Source organism: Oncorhynchus masou, unplaced genomic scaffold, assembly GCF_036934945.1.
Source record: "Oncorhynchus masou masou isolate Uvic2021 unplaced genomic scaffold, UVic_Omas_1.1 unplaced_scaffold_2223, whole genome shotgun sequence".
NCBI lineage: Eukaryota > Metazoa > Chordata > Actinopteri > Salmoniformes > Salmonidae > Oncorhynchus > Oncorhynchus masou.
In genome coordinates, this window is record NW_027008697.1 from 1 (window position 1) to 17,500 (window position 17,500).

General features: G+C 52.6%; 1 protein-coding gene across 1 annotated transcript in view; it reads right to left on the reverse strand.

Moving 5' to 3' along the window:
• Positions 1-3,111: 3,111 nt before the first annotated feature.
• The window catches only part of LOC135533110 (polypeptide N-acetylgalactosaminyltransferase 16-like), a gene marked incomplete at its 3' end in the record, with an annotated part of 51,501 nt that continues 37,112 nt past the window's right edge, over positions 3,112-17,500 (reverse strand). The window contains exons 7-9 of the mRNA XM_064960520.1: positions 4,400-4,487; positions 4,199-4,283; positions 3,112-3,215 (exon numbers count right to left, since the gene is read on the reverse strand). Of these exons, the coding sequence (XP_064816592.1) occupies positions 3,112-3,215; positions 4,199-4,283; positions 4,400-4,487 (277 nt within the window). The remainder of the gene's footprint in view (positions 3,216-4,198; positions 4,284-4,399; positions 4,488-17,500) is intronic.

Sequence of the window (17,500 nt, forward strand, 5' to 3'; positions counted from 1 at the left end):
AGGTGATGTTATTATGGGGTATTTTTATTTTTTAACCTTAATTTAACTTGGCAAGTCAGTTAAGAACAATTTCACAGACACAGACAGGATATGTGTTCTATTTATAGGACATTATACAGAGAGAGACACCGTTAACGTCCCGAGCTTCTTGTTCTGACTGATGTGTACCAGATGAAGTATACAGCCAACACTGCTAATGAGGGCTAATGCAGATCAGACAACTAGTTCTGTTGGAGGACTCAGTGTGAGATTTTTTTTTTCTTTTAATTTGACCTTTATTTAACCAGGCAAGTCAGTTAAGAACAAATTCTTATTTTCAATAACGGCCTGGGAACAGTGAGTTAACTGCCTGTTCAGGGGCAGAACGACAGATTTGTACCTTGTCAGCTCAGGGGTTTGAACTCGCAACCTTCCGGTTACTAGTCCAACGATCTAACCACTAGCTACACTGCCGCTGTTCAGTTCTAAACAGACAAGCTCCACCAGATAAAGGCAAAATGATAGAATTTACTTTCAAATAACGGGCATGATGATCTGCCATTTTAAACAAGTATTTAGTCAGCCACCAATTGTGCAAGTTCTCCCACTTAAAAAGATGAGAGAGGCCTGTAATTTTCATCATAGGTACACTTCAACTATGACGGACAGAATGAGGAAAAAAAATCCAGAAAATCACATTGTAGGATTTTTAATGAATTTATTTGCAAATTATGGTGGGAAATAAGTATTGTAGGTCTGGTCAAATGAATATCGTTTTTGAAGCTAAACCCAGGTCTGCACGCATAGTGTTGGTATCTCTAAGGTCCGACTTGGCGGTTGTGAAATTTTGTCGTACGAGATTGTCAAGCATCTTCCGGATTCCACTCAGTCTACAAGACACCGATGCAGACCTTGTAACGTTATAAAAAGTCTAATAAATCCATGTAATATAGTCTACACCATCACAATAAATCCATGTAATATAGTCTACACCATCACAATAAATCCATGTAATATAGTCTACACCATCACAATAAATCCATGTAATATAGTCTACACCATCACAATAAATCCATGTAATATAGTCTACACCATCACAATAAATCCATGTAATATAGTCTACACCATCACAATAAATCCATGTAATATAGTCTACCTACACCATCACAATAAATCCATGTAATATAGTCTACCTACACCATCACAATAAATCCATGTAATATAGTCTACCTACACCATCACAATAAATCCATGTAATATAGCCTACATCTTCACAATAAATCCATGTAATATAGTCTACACCATCACAATAAATCCATGTAATATAGTCTACCTACACCATCACAATAAATCCATGTAATATAGCCTACACCATCACAATAAATCCATGTAATATAGTCTACACCATCACAATAAATCCATGTAATATAGCCTACATCTTCACAATAAATCCATTATTTATTTTAGACAGGTCTAAAGAAACATGATATGTAGAAAATGTAGTCTATTTCAGAAGAACAGAATAACATACTCTGAGTTGTCCTTATGTTAGGGTCCTGGTGTGGCTATGCCAAATGACTGTGGGTATTATTTGATAGTATGAAGAATACAATTGAACAAAGCTGAATAAAATATAAATAGTTTCTCCAAGCGATGAATGAGGGAACACGTGGATATTCTGTGTTAACAAAGAAACAGGTGCTCTGTCTGCTTCACTTATTCATGTCACTTTCGTTGTGATACAAACGTTGGGGCAAAATGTTTTGATTTTTTAATACATTCATGAAGGGACTCTAATGACGATTAAAATAATTATTTGAAAAAAGTAACATGAAAGGCATGCGCAGGCTGTACACACTTCATCAGTCTCTCATTCACAGTTTGATAATATTCTCACGCCTAAAATATCCCGGCAGCATCCCCCTTGTGTGACCGTTATCCTGAAAGAATCCCTGCCTTTTGTGGCCAAAGTGACCTTTATACCCTGAATATAATAATTATAACTCCCTTCTCCCGGCTGCCGTGCTCCAAAGCAACTCTCTCAGATATCTCCATTCTCATTAGCCAAAGCCCGTCACGTGCTCGGGTCCTTCTCACATGTATTTCATCTAAGAAGTGAAGGCTACAAGTGAATGAAGACAGACACATCAGGGACGCAACTGAGCGTGTCCACATTTAGTCAGCCAACAAGCCTAACAAGCAGCAAAAGCACTAGCCTCTGTCAATCTACTCTACCCCCATAGTACAAAAGTTGGCCTATTCTATTGGTCAACTTGTCCTTCTGTGCCAGAAATAAATATTCCAAACATACTCTGGGACAGTTGTGGCATGCGATAGACACCACATTAATACAACTACCAGTAGTCCTGTGTGGCTCAGTCGGTAGAGCATGGCGCTTGCAACGCCAAGCGTCGTGGGTTCGATTCCCGCTGGGGCCACCCATATGTAAAAGTAGTGGCCCCAGCCGACTTGTAAGTCGCTTTGGACAAAAGCGTCTGCTAAATGGGATATATTATTTATATTATTATATTACATTCAATATATATATATGTTTTTTAAGTAATTGTCTTTACAAATATACCAAATAATATATGTGTGAAATTAGTTTGGATTTAGAATGGACCATTATCTGTCTCAGAACAGGGGGAATAATACATGTCATCTATGCACTTAAATAGCAGATGGAGGACGCTTTTCCCCCGCAGTTCATTTTCATGCCAGCCAGGTAGGCTCTACTCCGGTTGCAAAGAGTTGAGAGAAGAAATATAGTAAGGCTATAGAAAGCAGATGGGATCCTCCTCTTTTAACAGAGGCCATCACTCTGTCTTCTCGCAATTGCATAGCCTATAGAAATGTTGGGCAACATGGGCAACATGAGCTCTCATGAAGTGTTTGATTACATTTGCATTGATGTCAGAGTGATTAGAGGGACAATAGAGTGCTGAGTACCAGGCAGTTAGCCAGTTTGATAGGCTACTAATGACCATCAGCAGCGTCAGAGCTCTAAAATTAGATGAAGGTATAGGACAATTTTTTTTTTAATTATCTCTAGATATCTAATCAGATGGGACCGAGACGATCTCAGTGAATTAAAACAAAAGTCAAGCACGCACACACACTCAGTGATCTCACCAAAGTTCTCTCCTCCCCAGATGTCCATGTGAGTGTCGTACTGCCCCAGGTGGTTGAACCAGCTCTTGTCCATCACAAAGATCCCTCCTGCAATCACTGGAGTTCTGTAGCAGAGAACACAGGAGGACAGACTGTCTGACACACACAGGAGGACAGACTGTCTGACACACACAGGAGGACAGAGGACAGACTGTCTGACACACACAGGAGGACAGAGGACAGACTGTCTGACACACACAGGAGGACAGAGGACAGACTGTCTGACACACGCATATTGAGACTGGTGTTTTGCGGGTACTATTTAATGAAGCTGCCAGTTGAGGACTTGTGAGGCGTCTGTTTCTCAAACGAAACTCTCTAATGTACTTGTCCTCTTGCTCAGTTGTGCACCGGGGCCTCCCACTCCTCTTTCTATTCTGGTTAGAGCCCGTTTGCGCTGTTCTGTGAAGGGAGTAGTACACAGCGTTGTACGAGATCTTCAGTTCCTTGCCACATTCTCTCATGGAACAGCCTTCATTTCTCAGAACGAGAAAAGACTGATGCCCTCAGAAGAAAGTTCTTTGTTTCTGGCCATTTTGAGCCTGTAATCGAACCCATAAATGCTGATGCTCCAGATACTCAAGTAGTCTATAGAACGAGTTTTAGTGCTTTAATCAGACCAACAGTTTTCAGCTGTGCTAACATAATTGCAAAAAGGGTTTTCTAATGATCAATTAGCCTTTTAAAATGATCAACTTGGATTAGCTAACACAACGTGTCATTGGAACACAGGAGTTGATGGTACTATGGAAAGAAGTGTTAAATGCAATATTCACCTTGTGATTCGTAGATATTTTACTGGCCCATACAGGAGAGACAAAGGAGGAAGAGTGGGGACCACCACAATATAACTACTGTAATTACCTGATAGGCAGAGTGGGGACCAATACAATATAACTACTGTAATTACCTGATAGGCAGAATGGGGACCAATAAAATATAACTACTGTAATTACCTGATAGGCAGAGTGGGGACCAATACAATATAATTACTGTAATTACCTGATAGGCAGAGTGGGGACCAATACAATATAACTACTGTAATTACCTGATAGGCAGAGTAGGATCATTCCTGGACATCTTCTGTTCGATGGGAATCTGTTCCCATTTAAAGTGTAAACTCCAGTCAAACCCTGAGAGAAAAGAGAGAGAGAAAATGTACGAGATGGCAAGTGAAAGTGACTGCTGTGCGTGGTTGTGTTTACGAGGATAGTACCCACAGGTTAGAGGTCGTGTTCTGAGTACTGACCTCCCCTCAAGTCAGCTGAAGCTGCCAAGTAGGCAAAGTTATCCAGGCTGATGACATCGATGATGGGGCTGACCACCCGGGTACGGTCCTGGGAAGAGGAGAGAGAGACAGGGACACAGGGCACGGTCACGCATAATGACGAAGGTGCATAAAGATGGCGGCCCCCCGTGTCCTCACCACAAACGCCTCGTTTGCTACGTTTGCCGTATTGTACATTTCTCTCCGTTCCTCTTTTTAATTTTTTTTTTAATCAGCATTAGTACAGTATACATGATCCCAGTTCTTCACATTGAACCATGTCGCACGCCGTAGTTTACCCACTCTGTGCGCAGCGCTCAACGATGACGGCATATCTGAACGTCTTTATGCACTTGTACCGTTAGATACAGTTTGACTTTATTTCGGCCGTCATTGAGGGGGATTGACAGATTTTTTTATATTTTTTTTAAATGTATTTTTAATTCCACCTTTATTTAGCCAGGTAGGCTAGTTGAGAACAAGTTCTCATTTAAAACTGCGACCTGGCCAAGATAAAGCAAAGCAGTGCAACACATACAACAGAGTTACACATGGAGTAAACAAACATACAGTCAATAATAAAGTTTCCTCCAGTGGGGAGATGTGGGGATTGAACGCTGTTCTCCGGTGGGGAGAGAACCCTGTTCTCCGGTGGGGAGAGAACCCTGTTCTCCGGTGGGGAGAGAACCCTGTTCTGTTCTCCGGTGGGGAGAGAACCCTGTTCTGTTCTCCGGTGGGGAGGGAACCCTGTTCTGTTCTCCGGTGGGGAGAGAACCCTGTTCTCCGGTGGGGAGAGAACCCTGTTCTGTTCTCCGGTGGGGAGAGAACCCTGTTCTCCGGTGGGGAGAGAACCCTGTTCTCCGGTGGGGAGAGAACCCTGTTCTCCGGTGGGGAGAGAACCCTGGCCTCCGGTGGGGAGAGAACCCTGTTCTCCGGTGGGGAGAGAACCCTGTTCTCCGGTGGGGAGAGAACCCTGTTCTGTTCTCCGGTGGGGAGGGAACCCTGTTCTCCGGTGGGGAGAGAACCCTGTTCTGTTCTCCGGTGGGGAGGGAACCCTGTTCTCCGGTGGGGAGGGAACCCTGTTCTCCGGTGGGAGAGAACCCTGTTCTGTTCTCCGGTGGGGAGGGAACCCTGTTCTCTGGTGGGGAGAGAACCCTGCCTCCGGTGGGGAGAGAACCCTGGGCCTCCGGTGGGGAGAGAACCCTGGGCCTCCGGTGGGGAGGGAACCCTGTTCTCCGGTGGGAGAGAACCCCTGGCCTCCGGTGGGGAGAGAACCCTGTTCTCCGGTGGGGGAGAGAACCCTGGGCCTCCGGTGGAGAGAGAACCCTGTTCTCCGGTGGGGAGAGAACCCCTGGCCTCCGGTGGGGAGAGAACCCTGGGCCTCCGGTGGGAGGGAACTCCTGGCCTCCGGTGGGAGGGAACCCTGGCCTCCGGTGGGGAGGGAACCCTGGCCTCCGGTGGGGAGGGAACCCCTGGCCTCCGGTGGGAGGGAACCCCTGGCCTCCGGTGGGGAGGGAACCCTGTTCTCCGGTGGGAGGGAACCCTGGCCTCCGGTGGGGAGAGAACCCTGGCCTCCGGTGGGGGAGAGAACCCTGGCCTCCGGTGGGGAGGGAACCCTGTTCTCCGGTGGGGAGAGAACCCTGGCCTCCGGTGGGGAGAGAACCCTGTTCTCCGGTGGGGAGAGAACCCTGGGCCTCCGGTGGGGAGAGAACCCTGGCCTCCGGTGGGGAGGGAACCCCTGGGCCTCCGGTGGGGAGGGAACCCTGGGCCTCCGGTGGGGAGGGAACTCCTGGGCCTCCGGTGGGAGGGAACCCTGGCCTCCGGTGGGGAGGGAACCCTGGCCTCCGGTGGGGAGGGAACCCTGTTCTCCGGTGGGAGGGAACCCTGTTCTCCGGTGGGGATTGAACCCCTGGCCTCCGGTGGGGAGATGTGGGGATTGAACCCTGGCCTCCGGTGGGGATTGAACCCTGTTCTCCAGTGGGGATATGTGGGGATTGAACCCTGGCCTCCAGTGGGGAGATGTGGGGATTGAACCCTGGCCTCCGGTGGGGAGATGTGGGATTGAACCCTGGCCTCCAGTGGGGAGATGTGAAGATTGAACCCTGGCCTCCAGTGGGGAGATGTGAAGATTGAACCCTGGCCTCCAGTGGGGAGATGTGGGGATTGAACCCTGGCCTCCAGTGGGGAGAGGAGTATGTTTAAGAACTGGGGGCATTACTGCTAGACCACAGGCTCTGCCAACCAGAAGATGAGAAAGTAAGAATTTGAGAAAATATTCAAACCAGTAAATTTGTGCTTAGTATTTTTTTTCTTTGACAACTGTGGTATAAGCAGGATAAACAGCTTAAACAAACGCAACGCAAAACCTGTCTGTTATTCTGGTTGCAGAGTGTGTAGCCGTACTTTAGCTAGTTGGCAAGCCAGGGCTGAGAACGCTGCCACTGAGCATGGCCATGGAACATAACGAACCAACGACTGGATCGCGTCTTTAAAATATCGGACTAAACGAACCAACGACTGGATCGCGTCTTTAAAATATCAGACTAAACGAACCAACGACTGGGTTGCATCTTTAAAATATCAAACTAAACGAACTAACGACTGGGTCGCGTCCGTAAATATCAAACTAAACGAACCAACGACTGGGTCGCGTCCGTAAATATCAAACTAAACGAACTAATGACTGGGTCGCGCCCGAATATCAAACTAAACGAACCAACGACTGGGTCGCGTCCGTAAATATCAAACTAAACGAACTAATGACTGGGTCACCAGAATATCAAACTAAACGAACTAATGACTGGGTCGCGTCCGTAAATATCAAACTAAACGAACTAACGACTGGGTCGCGTCCGTAAATATCAAACTAAACGAACCAACGACTGGGTCGCGGGCCCGTAAATATCAAACTAAACGAACTAACGACTGGGTCGCTCTCTAGCAACTAAAACTTAAACATAAGAAAGTATGAATTCTCTTATAAAAATAACCCTGGAGGAGACGCAGCACAGAGGAGTGCTGCTGGTACTTGGTCTGACAGCTTCCCTCATCAGTAACAGGAACCCTGGAGGAGACGCAGCACAGAGGAGTGCTGCTGGTACTTGGTCTGAAAGCTTCCCCTCATCAATAACAGGAACCCTGGAGGAGACGCAGCACAGAGGAGTGCTGCTGGTACTTGGTCTGAAAGCTTCCCCTCATCAGTAACAGGAACCCTGGAGGAGACGCAGCACAGAGGAGTGCTGCTGGTACTTGGTCTGAAAGCTTCCCTCATCAGTAACAGGAACCCTGGAGGAGACGCAGCACAGAGGAGTGCTGCTGGTACTTGGTCTGAAAGCTTCCCTCATCAGTAACAGGAACCCTGGAGGAGACGCAGCACAGAGGAGTGCTGCTGGTACTTGGTCTGAAAGCTTCCCTCATCAGTAACAGGAACCCTGGAGGAGACGCAGCACAGAGGAGTGCTGCTGGTACTTGGTCTGAAAGCTTCCTCATCAGTAACAGGAACCTGGAGGAGACGCAGCACAGAGGAGTGCTGCTGGTACTTGGTCTGAAAGCTTCCCCTCATCAGTAACAGGAACCCTGGAGGAGACGCAGCACAGAGGAGTGCTGCTGGTACTTGGTCTGAAAGCTTCCCCTCATCAATAACAGGAACCCTGGAGGAGACGCAGCACAGAGGAGTGCTGCTGGTACTTGGTCTGAAAGCTTCCCTCATCAGTAACAGGAACCCTGGAGGAGACGCAGCACAGAGGAGTGCTGCTGGTACTTGGTCTGAAAGCTTCCTCATCAGTAACAGGAACCCTGGAGGAGACGCAGCACAGAGGAGTGCTGCTGGTACTTGGTCTGAAAGCTTCCCCTCATCAGTAACAGGAACCCTGAGGAGACGCAGCACAGAGGAGTGCTGCTGGTACTTGGTCTGAAAGCTTCCCTCATCAGTAACAGGAACCCTGGAGGAGACGCAGCACAGAGGAGTGCTGCTGGTACTTGGTCTGAAAGCTTCCCCTCATCAGTAACAGGAACCCTGGAGGAGACGCAGCACAGAGGAGTGCTGCTGGTACTTGGTCTGAAAGCTTCCCTCATCAGTAACAGGAACCCTGGAGGAGACGCAGCACAGAGGAGTGCTGCTGGTACTTGGTCTGAAAGCTTCCCTCATCAGTAACAGGAACCCTGGAGGAGACGCAGCACAGAGGAGTGCTGCTGGTACTTGGTCTGAAAGCTTCCCTCATCAGTAACAGGAACCCTGGAGGAGACGCAGCACAGAGGAGTGCTGCTGGTACTTGGTCTGAAAGCTTCCTCATCAGTAACAGGAACCCTGGAGGAGACGCAGCACAGAGGAGTGCTGCTGGTACTTGGTCTGAAAGCTTCCCTCATCAGTAACAGGAACCCTGGAGGAGACGCAGCACAGAGGAGTGCTGCTGGTACTTGGTCTGAAAGCTTCCCTCATCAGTAACAGGAACCCTGGAGTCTGAAAGCTTCCCTCATCAGTAACAGGCACAGAGGAGTGCTGCTGGTACTTGGTCTGAAAGCTTCCTCATCAGTAACAGGAACCCTGGAGGAGACGCAGCACAGAGGAGTGCTGCTGGTACTTGGTCTGAAAGCTTCCCTCATCAGTAACAGGAACCCTGGAGGAGACGCAGCACAGAGGAGTGCTGCTGGTACTTGGTCTGAAAGCTTCCCTCATCAGTAACAGGAACCCTGGAGGAGACGCAGCACAGAGGAGTGCTGCTGGTACTTGGTCTGAAAGCTTCCCTCATCAGTAACAGGAACCCTGGAGGAGACGCAGCACAGAGGAGTGCTGCTGGTACTTGGTCTGAAAGCTTCCTCATCAGTAACAGGAACCCTGGAGGAGACGCAGCACAGAGGAGTGCTGCTGGTACTTGGTCTGAAAGCTTCCCTCATCAGTAACAGGAACCCTGGAGGAGACGCAGCACAGAGGAGTGCTGCTGGTACTTGGTCTGAAAGCTTCCCCTCATCAGTAACAGGAACCCTGGAGGAGACGCAGCACAGAGGAGTGCTGCTGGTACTTGGTCTGAAAGTGTGTGTTTGGGAGTGTGTGAGTGTGTGTGTGTGTGTGTGTGAGTTTGGGAGTGTGTGTGTGTGTGTTTGGGAGTGTGTGTGTGTGTGTGAGTTTGGGAATGTGTGTTTGGGAGTGTGTGTTTGGGAGTGTGTGTTTGGGAGTGTGTGTGTGTGTGTGTGTGTGTGTGTGTGTGTGAGTTTGGGAGTGTGTGTGTGTGTGTTTGGGAGTGTGTGTGTGTGTGTGAGTTTGGGAATGTGTGTTTGGGAGTGTGTGTTTGGGAGTGTGTGTTTGGGAGTGTGTGTGTGTGTGTTTGGGAGTGTGTGTGTGTGTGTTTGGGAGTGTGTGTGTGTGTGTGTTTGGGAGTGTGTGTGTGTGTGTGAGTTTGGGAATGTGTGTGAGTGTGTGTTTGGGAGTGTGTGTGTGTGTGAGAGTTTGGGAATGTGTGTTTGGGAGTGTGTGTTTGGGAGTGTGTGTGTGTGTGTGAGTTTGGGAATGTGTGTTTGGGAGTGTGTGTTTGGGAGTGTGTGTTTGGGAGTGTGTGAGTGTGTGTTTGGGAGTGTGTGTGTGTGTGTGTGAGTTTGGGAATGTGTGTTTGGGAGTGTGTGTTTGGGAGTGTGTGTTTGGGAGTGTGTGTTTGGGAATGTGTGTTTGGGAGTGTGTGGGAATGTGTGTTTGGGAGTGTGTGTTTGGGAGTGTGTGTTTGGGAGTGTGTGTTTGGGAGTGTGTGTTTGGGAGTGTGTGAGTGTGTGTTTGGGAGTGTGTGTGTGTGTGAGAGTTTGGGAATGTGTGTTTGGGAGTGTTTGTTTGGGAATGTGTTTTTGGGAATGTGTGTTTGGGAGTGTGTGTTTGGGAGTGTGTGATTGGGAATGTGTGTTTGGGAGTGTGTGGGAATGTGTGTTTGGGAGTGTGTGTGAGTGTGTGTTTGGGAGTGTGTGTTTGGGAGTGTGTGAGTGTGTGGGAATGTGTGTTTGGGAGTGTGTGAGTGTGTGTTTGTGAGTGTGTGTTTGGGAGTGTGTGAGTGTGTGTTTGTGAGTGTGTGTTTGTGAGTCAGTGTGTGTGTGTGTATCTTACGAAGGATTAGCTTTACAAAGGGAAAATCAAACAGACTGTTTCCAATTAGAGCCCTGACTGCTTCCCCAAGGGCTCCATATTCCCTATATAGTGCACTACTTTAGACCAGAGCCCTATTCCCTATATAGTGCACTACTTTAGACCAGAGCCCTATTCCCTATATAGTGCACTACTTTAGACCAGAGCCCTATTCCCTATATAGTGCACTACTTTAGACCAGAGCCCTATTCCCTATATAGTGCACTACTTTAGACCAGAGCCCTATTCCCTATATAGTGCACTACTTTAGACCAGAGCCCTATTCCCTATATAGTGCACTACTTTAGACCAGAGCCCTATTCCCTACATAGTGCACAACTTTAGACCAGAGCCCTATTCCCTATATAGTGCACTACTTTAGACCAGAGCCCTATTCCCTATATAGTGCACTACTTTAGACCAGAGCCCTATTCCCTATATAGTGCACTACTTTAGACCAGGCCCATAGGGCACCATTTGGGATGCAGTTCTTGTTCTTTGCATAGAGAGATTGAACCCAGTGTGAACTCTGTGGTGTTGGTAGTTAAGCAATGCAGAGGAGAGGAGAGGAGAGGAGAGGAGAGGAGAGGAGAGGAGAGGAGAGGAGAGGAGAGGAGAGGAGAGGAGAGGAGAGGAGAGGAGAGGAGAGGGAGAGGAGAGGAGAGGAGAGGAGAGGAGAAGAGCGGAGGGGAGGGGAGGGGAAAGGAGAAGAGAGTTTGAAACAACACTTAGCCAGCATTGTGAAGAGCCCCTCTCAACAGCTTGAAACAATATTAATTTTATAGGGCTATTTAATGATCACTCTGATCTCTCAAAGCAAGAGGACACTTCCAAATGGATATCAATAATGTCATAATCTCTCTCTCTTTCTCCCATCTCTTTTTCCCTCCCTCTTCCTTTCTCCCCCTTTCCCCCCTCTCTTTCTCTCTCCCCCATCTCTTTCTACCTCCCTCTCCCTTTCTCCCCCCTCTCTTTCTCTCCCCCCTCTTTCTCCCTCCCTCTCCCTTTCTCCCTTTCTCCCCCATCTCTTTCTCTCCCTCTCCTCTCTCCCCCTCCCCTCCCTCTCTCCCCCCCCTCCCTCTCTCCCCCTTTCCCTCTCCCTCTCTACCCCCTCTCCCTCTCTCCTCCCTCTCCCTCCTCCCCCTCTCCCTCTCTCCTCCCCTCCCTCCCTCCCCCCTCCCCCTCCTCCCCCTCTCCCTCCCTCTCCCTCTCTCCCCCCTCCCTCTCTCCCCCCTCCTCTCCTCCCTCTCCTTCCTCTCCCCTCTCCCTCTCCCTCTCTACCCCCCTTCCTATATGCATTTCTCCTTAGTTTTCCTTCCATCATCACGGTGTAATGTCACATTCAGCCCCAGCACAGCTCTGTATTCAGAGGCATATGCAGGAGAGAAGGGACAGTCACAGTCCTCTGTCGGACCTAAAGGTCGTTATCGTGTTTGTTTTTCTGAACCCTGTGTCACATTCCTCCAGCCATTCCTCTCTGGGTGATGTGATGCCAGAGATAGAGGCCTGATGTTGTCCCCAGACTGACTGCAAAGAGAGGAGGACCGTGGTTATCTCTGGTGCTCTGAAACATGTCTGGAGGGAAGGAGGAAGCTCATTGAGTCCCAGATGCCCCGTAGCAGAGAAGTGATTGGGAGAATGATAATGAAACGGTGGTGTAGACTCTGATGGGATGTACTGGGGGATTACACAGATCCCCTGAAAGAATTAGAAGACAAAACACAATGTTGATAAACTCCCATATCTACTGGGTGAAATATCAGTGTGCATCACAGCAGCAGGTTGTGTGACCTGTTGCCACAAAAGGGCTTTTTAAAATTATTTTTCAGTTTTGTTTATTATCCATTTCACTTGCTTCGGCAATAAAGCCCCCTTACATTGGAAATTGAGAGGTGTTGAGGTGGGGAGTGAGGGAGAGAGAGGTGTTGAGGTGTTGACGTGGGGAGTGATGGAGAGAGAGGTGTTGAGGTGGGGAGTGAGGGAGAGAGAGGTGTTGAGGTGGGGAGGGAGGGAGAGAGAGGTGTTGAGGTGATGGAGAGAGAGAGGTGTTGAGGTGGGGAGTGAGGGAGAGAGAGTGGTGTTGAGGTGGGGTGTGAGGGAGAGAGAGGTGTTGAGGTGGGGAGTGAGGGAGAGAGAGGTGTTGAGGTGGGGAGTGAAGGAGAGAGGTGTTGAGGTGGGGAGTGATGGAGAGAGAGGTGTTGAGGTGGGGAGTGATGGAGAGAGATGTGTTGAGGTGGGGAGTGAGGGAGATAGAGGTGTTGAGGTGGGGAGTGAGGGAGAGAGAGAGGTGTTGAGGTGGGGAGTGAGGCAGAGAGAGAGGTGTTGAGGTGGGGAGTGAGGGAGGGAGAACTGTGTTGGGGTGGGGAGGGAGGGAGGGAGAACTGTGTTGGGGTGGGGAGGGAGGGAGGGAGAACTGTGTTGGGGTGTGGAGGGAGGGTGGGAGAACTGTGTTGGGGTGGGGAGGGAGTGAGGGAGAACTGTGTTGGGGTGGGGAGGGAGGGAGGGAGAACTGTGTTGGGGTGGGGAGGGAGGGAGAACTGTGTTGGGGTGGGGAGGGAGGGAGGGAGAACTGTGTTGGGGTGGGGAGGGAGGGAGGGAGAACTGTGTTGGGGTGGGGAGGGAGGGGAGGGAGAACTGTGTTGGGGTGGGGAGGGAGGGAGGGAGAACTGTGTTGGGGTGGGGAGTGAGGGAGGGAGAACTGTGTTGGGGTGGGGAGGGAGGGAGTGAGAACTGTGTTGGGGTGGGGAGGGAGGGAGGGAGGGAGAACTGTGTTGGGGTGGGGAGGGAGGGAGGGAGAACTGTTTTGGGGTGGGGAGGGAGGGAGAGAGAACTGTGTTGGGGTGGGGAGGGAGGGAGAGAGAACTGTGTTGGGGTGGGGAGGGAGGGAGAACTGTGTTGGGGTGGGGAGGGAGGGAGAACTGTGTTGGGGTGGGGAGGGAGGGAGTGAGAACTGTGTTGGGGTGGGGAGGGAGGGAGGGAGAACTGTTTTGGGGTGGGGAGGGAGGGAGGGAGAACTGTTTTGGGGTGGGGAGGGAGGGAGGGAGAACTGTTTTGGGGTGGGGAGGGAGGGAGGGAGAACTGTTTTGGGGTGGGGAGGGAGGGAGAGAGAACTGTGTTGGGGTGGGGAGGGAGGGAGAGAGAACTGTGTTGGGGTGGGGAGGGAGGGAGAACTGTTTTGGGGTGGGGAGGGAGGGAGAGAGAACTGTGTTGGGGTGGGGAGGGAGGGAGGGAGAACTGTTTTGGGGTGGGGAGGGAGGGAGAGAAAACTGTGTTGGGGTGGGGAGGGAGGGAGAGAAAACTGTGTTGGGGTGGGGAGGGAGGGAGAGAGAACTGTGTTGGGGTGGGGAGGGAGGGAGAGAGAACTGTGTTGGGGTGGGGAGGGAGGGAGGGAGAACTGTTTTGGGGTGGGGAGGGAGGGAGAACTGTGTTGGGGTGGGGAGGGAGGGAGAGAGAACTGTGTTGGGGTGGGGAGGGAGGGAGGGAGAACTGTTTTGGGGTGGGGAGGGAGGGAGAACTGTGTTGGGGTGGGGAGGGAGTGAGGGAGAACTGTGTTGGGGTGGGGAGGGAGGGAGTGAGAACTGTGTTGGGGTGGGGAGGGAGGGAGAACTGTGTCGGGGTGGGGAGGGAGGGAGTGAGAACTGTGTTGGGGTGGGGAGGGAGGGAGGAGAACTGTGTTGGGGTGGGGAGGGAGGGAGTGAGAACTGTGTTGGGGTGGGGAGGGAGGGAGAGAGAACTGTGTTGGGGTGGGGAGGGAGGGAGGGAGAACTGTGTTGGGGTGGGGAGGGAGGGAGGGAGAACTGTTTTGGGGTGGGGAGGGAGGGAGGGAGAACTGTTTTGGGGTGGGGAGGGAGGGAGGGAGAACTGTGTTGGGGTGGGGAGGGAGGGAGGGAGAACTGTGTTGGGGTGGGGAGGGAGGGAGGGAGAACTGTTTTGGGGTGGGGAGGGAGTGAGGGAGAACTGTTTTGGGGTGGGGAGGGAGGGAGAGAGAACTGTGTTGGGGTGGGGAGGGAGGGAGAACTGTGCTGGGGTGGGGAGGGAGGGAGTGAGAACTGTGTTGGGGTGGGGAGGGAGGGAGGGAGAACTGTTTTGGGGTGGGGAGGGAGGGAGGGAGAACTGTGTTGGGGTGGGGAGGGAGGGAGAGAGAACTGTGTTGGGGTGGGGAGGGAGGGAGGGAGAACTGTGTTGGGGTGGGGAGGGAGGGAGGGAGAACTGTTTTGGGGTGGGGAGGGAGGGAGAGAAAACTGTGTTGGGGTGGGGAGGGAGGGAGGGAGAACTGTGTTGGGGTGGGGAGGGAGGGAGAACTGTGCTGGGGTGGGGAGGGAGGGAGTGAGAACTGTTTTGGGGTGGGGAGGGAGGGAGGGAGAACTGTGTTGGGGTGGGGAGGGAGGGAGAACTGTGCTGGGGTGGGGAGGGAGGGAGGGAGAACTGTGTTGGGGTGGGGAGGGAGGGAGAGAGAACTGTGTTGGGGTGGGGAGGGAGGAGAGAGAACTGTGTTGGGGTGGGGAGGGAGGGAGGGAGAACTGTGTTGGGGTGGGGAGGGAGGGAGAGAGAACTGTGTTGGGGTGGGGAGGGAGGGAGGGAGAACTGTGTTGGGGTGGGGAGGGAGGGAGTGAGAACTGTGTTGGGGTGGGGAGGGAGGGGAGAGAGAACTGTGTTGGGGTGGGGAGGGAGGGAGGGAGAACTGTTTTGGGGTGGGGAGGGAGGGAGTGAGAACTGTGTTGGGGTGGGGAGGGAGGGAGGAGAACTGTGTTGGGGTGGGGAGGGAGGGAGAGAGAACTGTGTTGGGGTGGGGAGGGAGGGAGGGAGAACTGTGCTGGGGTGGGGAGGGAGGGAGAGAGAACTGTGTTGGGGTGGGGAGGGAGGGAGAACTGTGCTGGGGTGGGGAGGGAGGGAGGGAGAACTGTGTTGGGGTGGGGAGGAGGGAGGGAGAACTGTGTTGGGGTGGGGAGGGAGGGAGGGAGAACTGTGTTGGGGTGGGGAGTGAGAACTGTGTTGGGGTGGGGAGGAGGAGTGAGAACTGTGTTGGGGTGGGGAGGGAGGGAGTGAGAACTGTGTTGGGGTGGGGAGGGAGGGAGTGAGAACTGTGTTGGGGTGGGGAGTGAGGGAGTGAGAACTGTGTTGGGGTGGGGAGGGAGGGAGGGAGAACTGTGTTGGGGTGGGGAGGGAGGGAGAACTGTGCTGGGGTGGGGAGGGAGGGAGAGAGAACTGTGTTGGGGTGGGGAGGGAGGGAGTGAGAACTGTGTTGGGGTGGGGAGTGAGAACTGTGTTGGGGTGGGGGGAGGGAGGGAGGGAGAACTGTGTTGGGGTGGGGAGGGAGGGAGTGAGAACTGTGTTGGGGTGGGGAGGGAGGGAGAACTGTGTTGGGGTGGGGAGGGAGGGAGGGAGAACTGTGTTGGGGTGGGGAGGGAGGGAGTGAGAATTGTGTTGGGGTGGGGAGGGAGGGAGAGAGAACTGTGTTGGGGTGGGGAGGGAGGGAGTGAGAACTGTGTTGGGGTGGGGAGGGAGGGAGTGAGAACTGTGTTGGGGTGGGGAGGGAGGGGAGAGAGAACTGTGTTGGGGTGGGGAGGGAGGGAGGGAGAACTGTGTTGGGGTGGGGGAGGGAGGGAGAGAGAACTGTGTTGGGGTGGGGAGGGAGGGAGTGAGAACTGTGTTGGGGTGGGGAGTGAGAACTGTGTTGGGGTGGGGAGGGAGGGAGGGAGAACTGTGTTGGGGTGGGGAGGGAGGGAGTGAGAACTGTGTTGGGGTGGGGAGGGAGGGAGAACTGTGTTGGGGTGGGGAGGGAGGGAGGGAGAACTGTGTTGGGGTGGGGAGGGAGGGAGTGAGAATTGTGTTGGGGTGGGGAGGGAGGGAGAGAGAACTGTGTTGGGGTGGGGGAGGGAGGGAGTGAGAACTGTGTTGGGGTGGGGGAGGGAGGGAGGGAGAACTGTGCTGGGGTGGGGAGGGAGGGAGGGAGAACTGTGTTGGGGTGGGGAGGGAGGGAGTGAGAACTGTGTTGGGGTGGGGAGGGAGGGAGGGAGAACTGTGTTGGGGTGGGGAGTGAGGGAGAACTGTGCTGGGGTGGGGAGGGAGGGAGAGAGAACTGTGTTGGGGTGGGGAGGAGGGAGGGAGAACTGTGTTGGGGTGGGGAGGGAGGGAGAGAGAACTGTGTTGGGGTGGGGAGGGAGGGAGGGAGAACTGTGTTGGGGTGGGGAGGGAGGGAGTGAGAACTGTGTTGGGGTGGGGAGGGAGGGAGTGAGAACTGTGTTGGGGTGGGGAGTGAGAACTGTGTTGGGGTGGGGAGGGAGGGAGGGAGGGAGAACTGTGTTGGGGTGGGGAGGGAGGGAGGGAGAACTGTGTTGGGGTGGGGAGGGAGGGAGTGAGAATTGTGTTGGGGTGGGGAGGGAGGGAGAGAGAACTGTGTTGGGGTGGGGAGGGAGGGAGTGAGAACTGTGTTGGGGTGGGGAGGGAGGGAGAACTGTGTTGGGGTGGGGAGGGAGGGAGGGAGAACTGTGTTGGGGTGGGGAGGGAGGGAGGGAGAACTGTTTTGGGGTGGGGAGGGAGGGAGGGAGAACTGTTTTGGGGTGGGGATGGGAGGGAGGGAGAACTGTTTTGGGGTGGGGAGGGAGGGAGGGAGAACTGTGTTGGGGTGGGGAGGGAGGGAGAACTGTGCTGGGGTGGGGAGGGAGGGAGAGAGAACTGTGTTGGGGTGGGGAGGGAGGGAGAACTGTGCTGGGGTGGGGAGGGAGGGAGGGAGAACTGTGTTGGGGTGGGGAGGGAGGGAGGGAGAACTGTGTTGGGGTGGGGAGGGAGGGAGGGAGAACTGTGTTGGGGTGGGGAGGGAGGGAGAGAGAACTGTTTTGGGGTGGGGAGGGAGGGAGAACTATGCTGGGGTGGGGAGGGAGGGAGGGAGAACTGTTTTGGGGTGGGGAGGGAGGGAGGGAGAACTGTTTTGGGGTGGGGAGGGAGGGAGAGAGAACTGTGTTGGGGTGGGGAGGGAGGGAGGG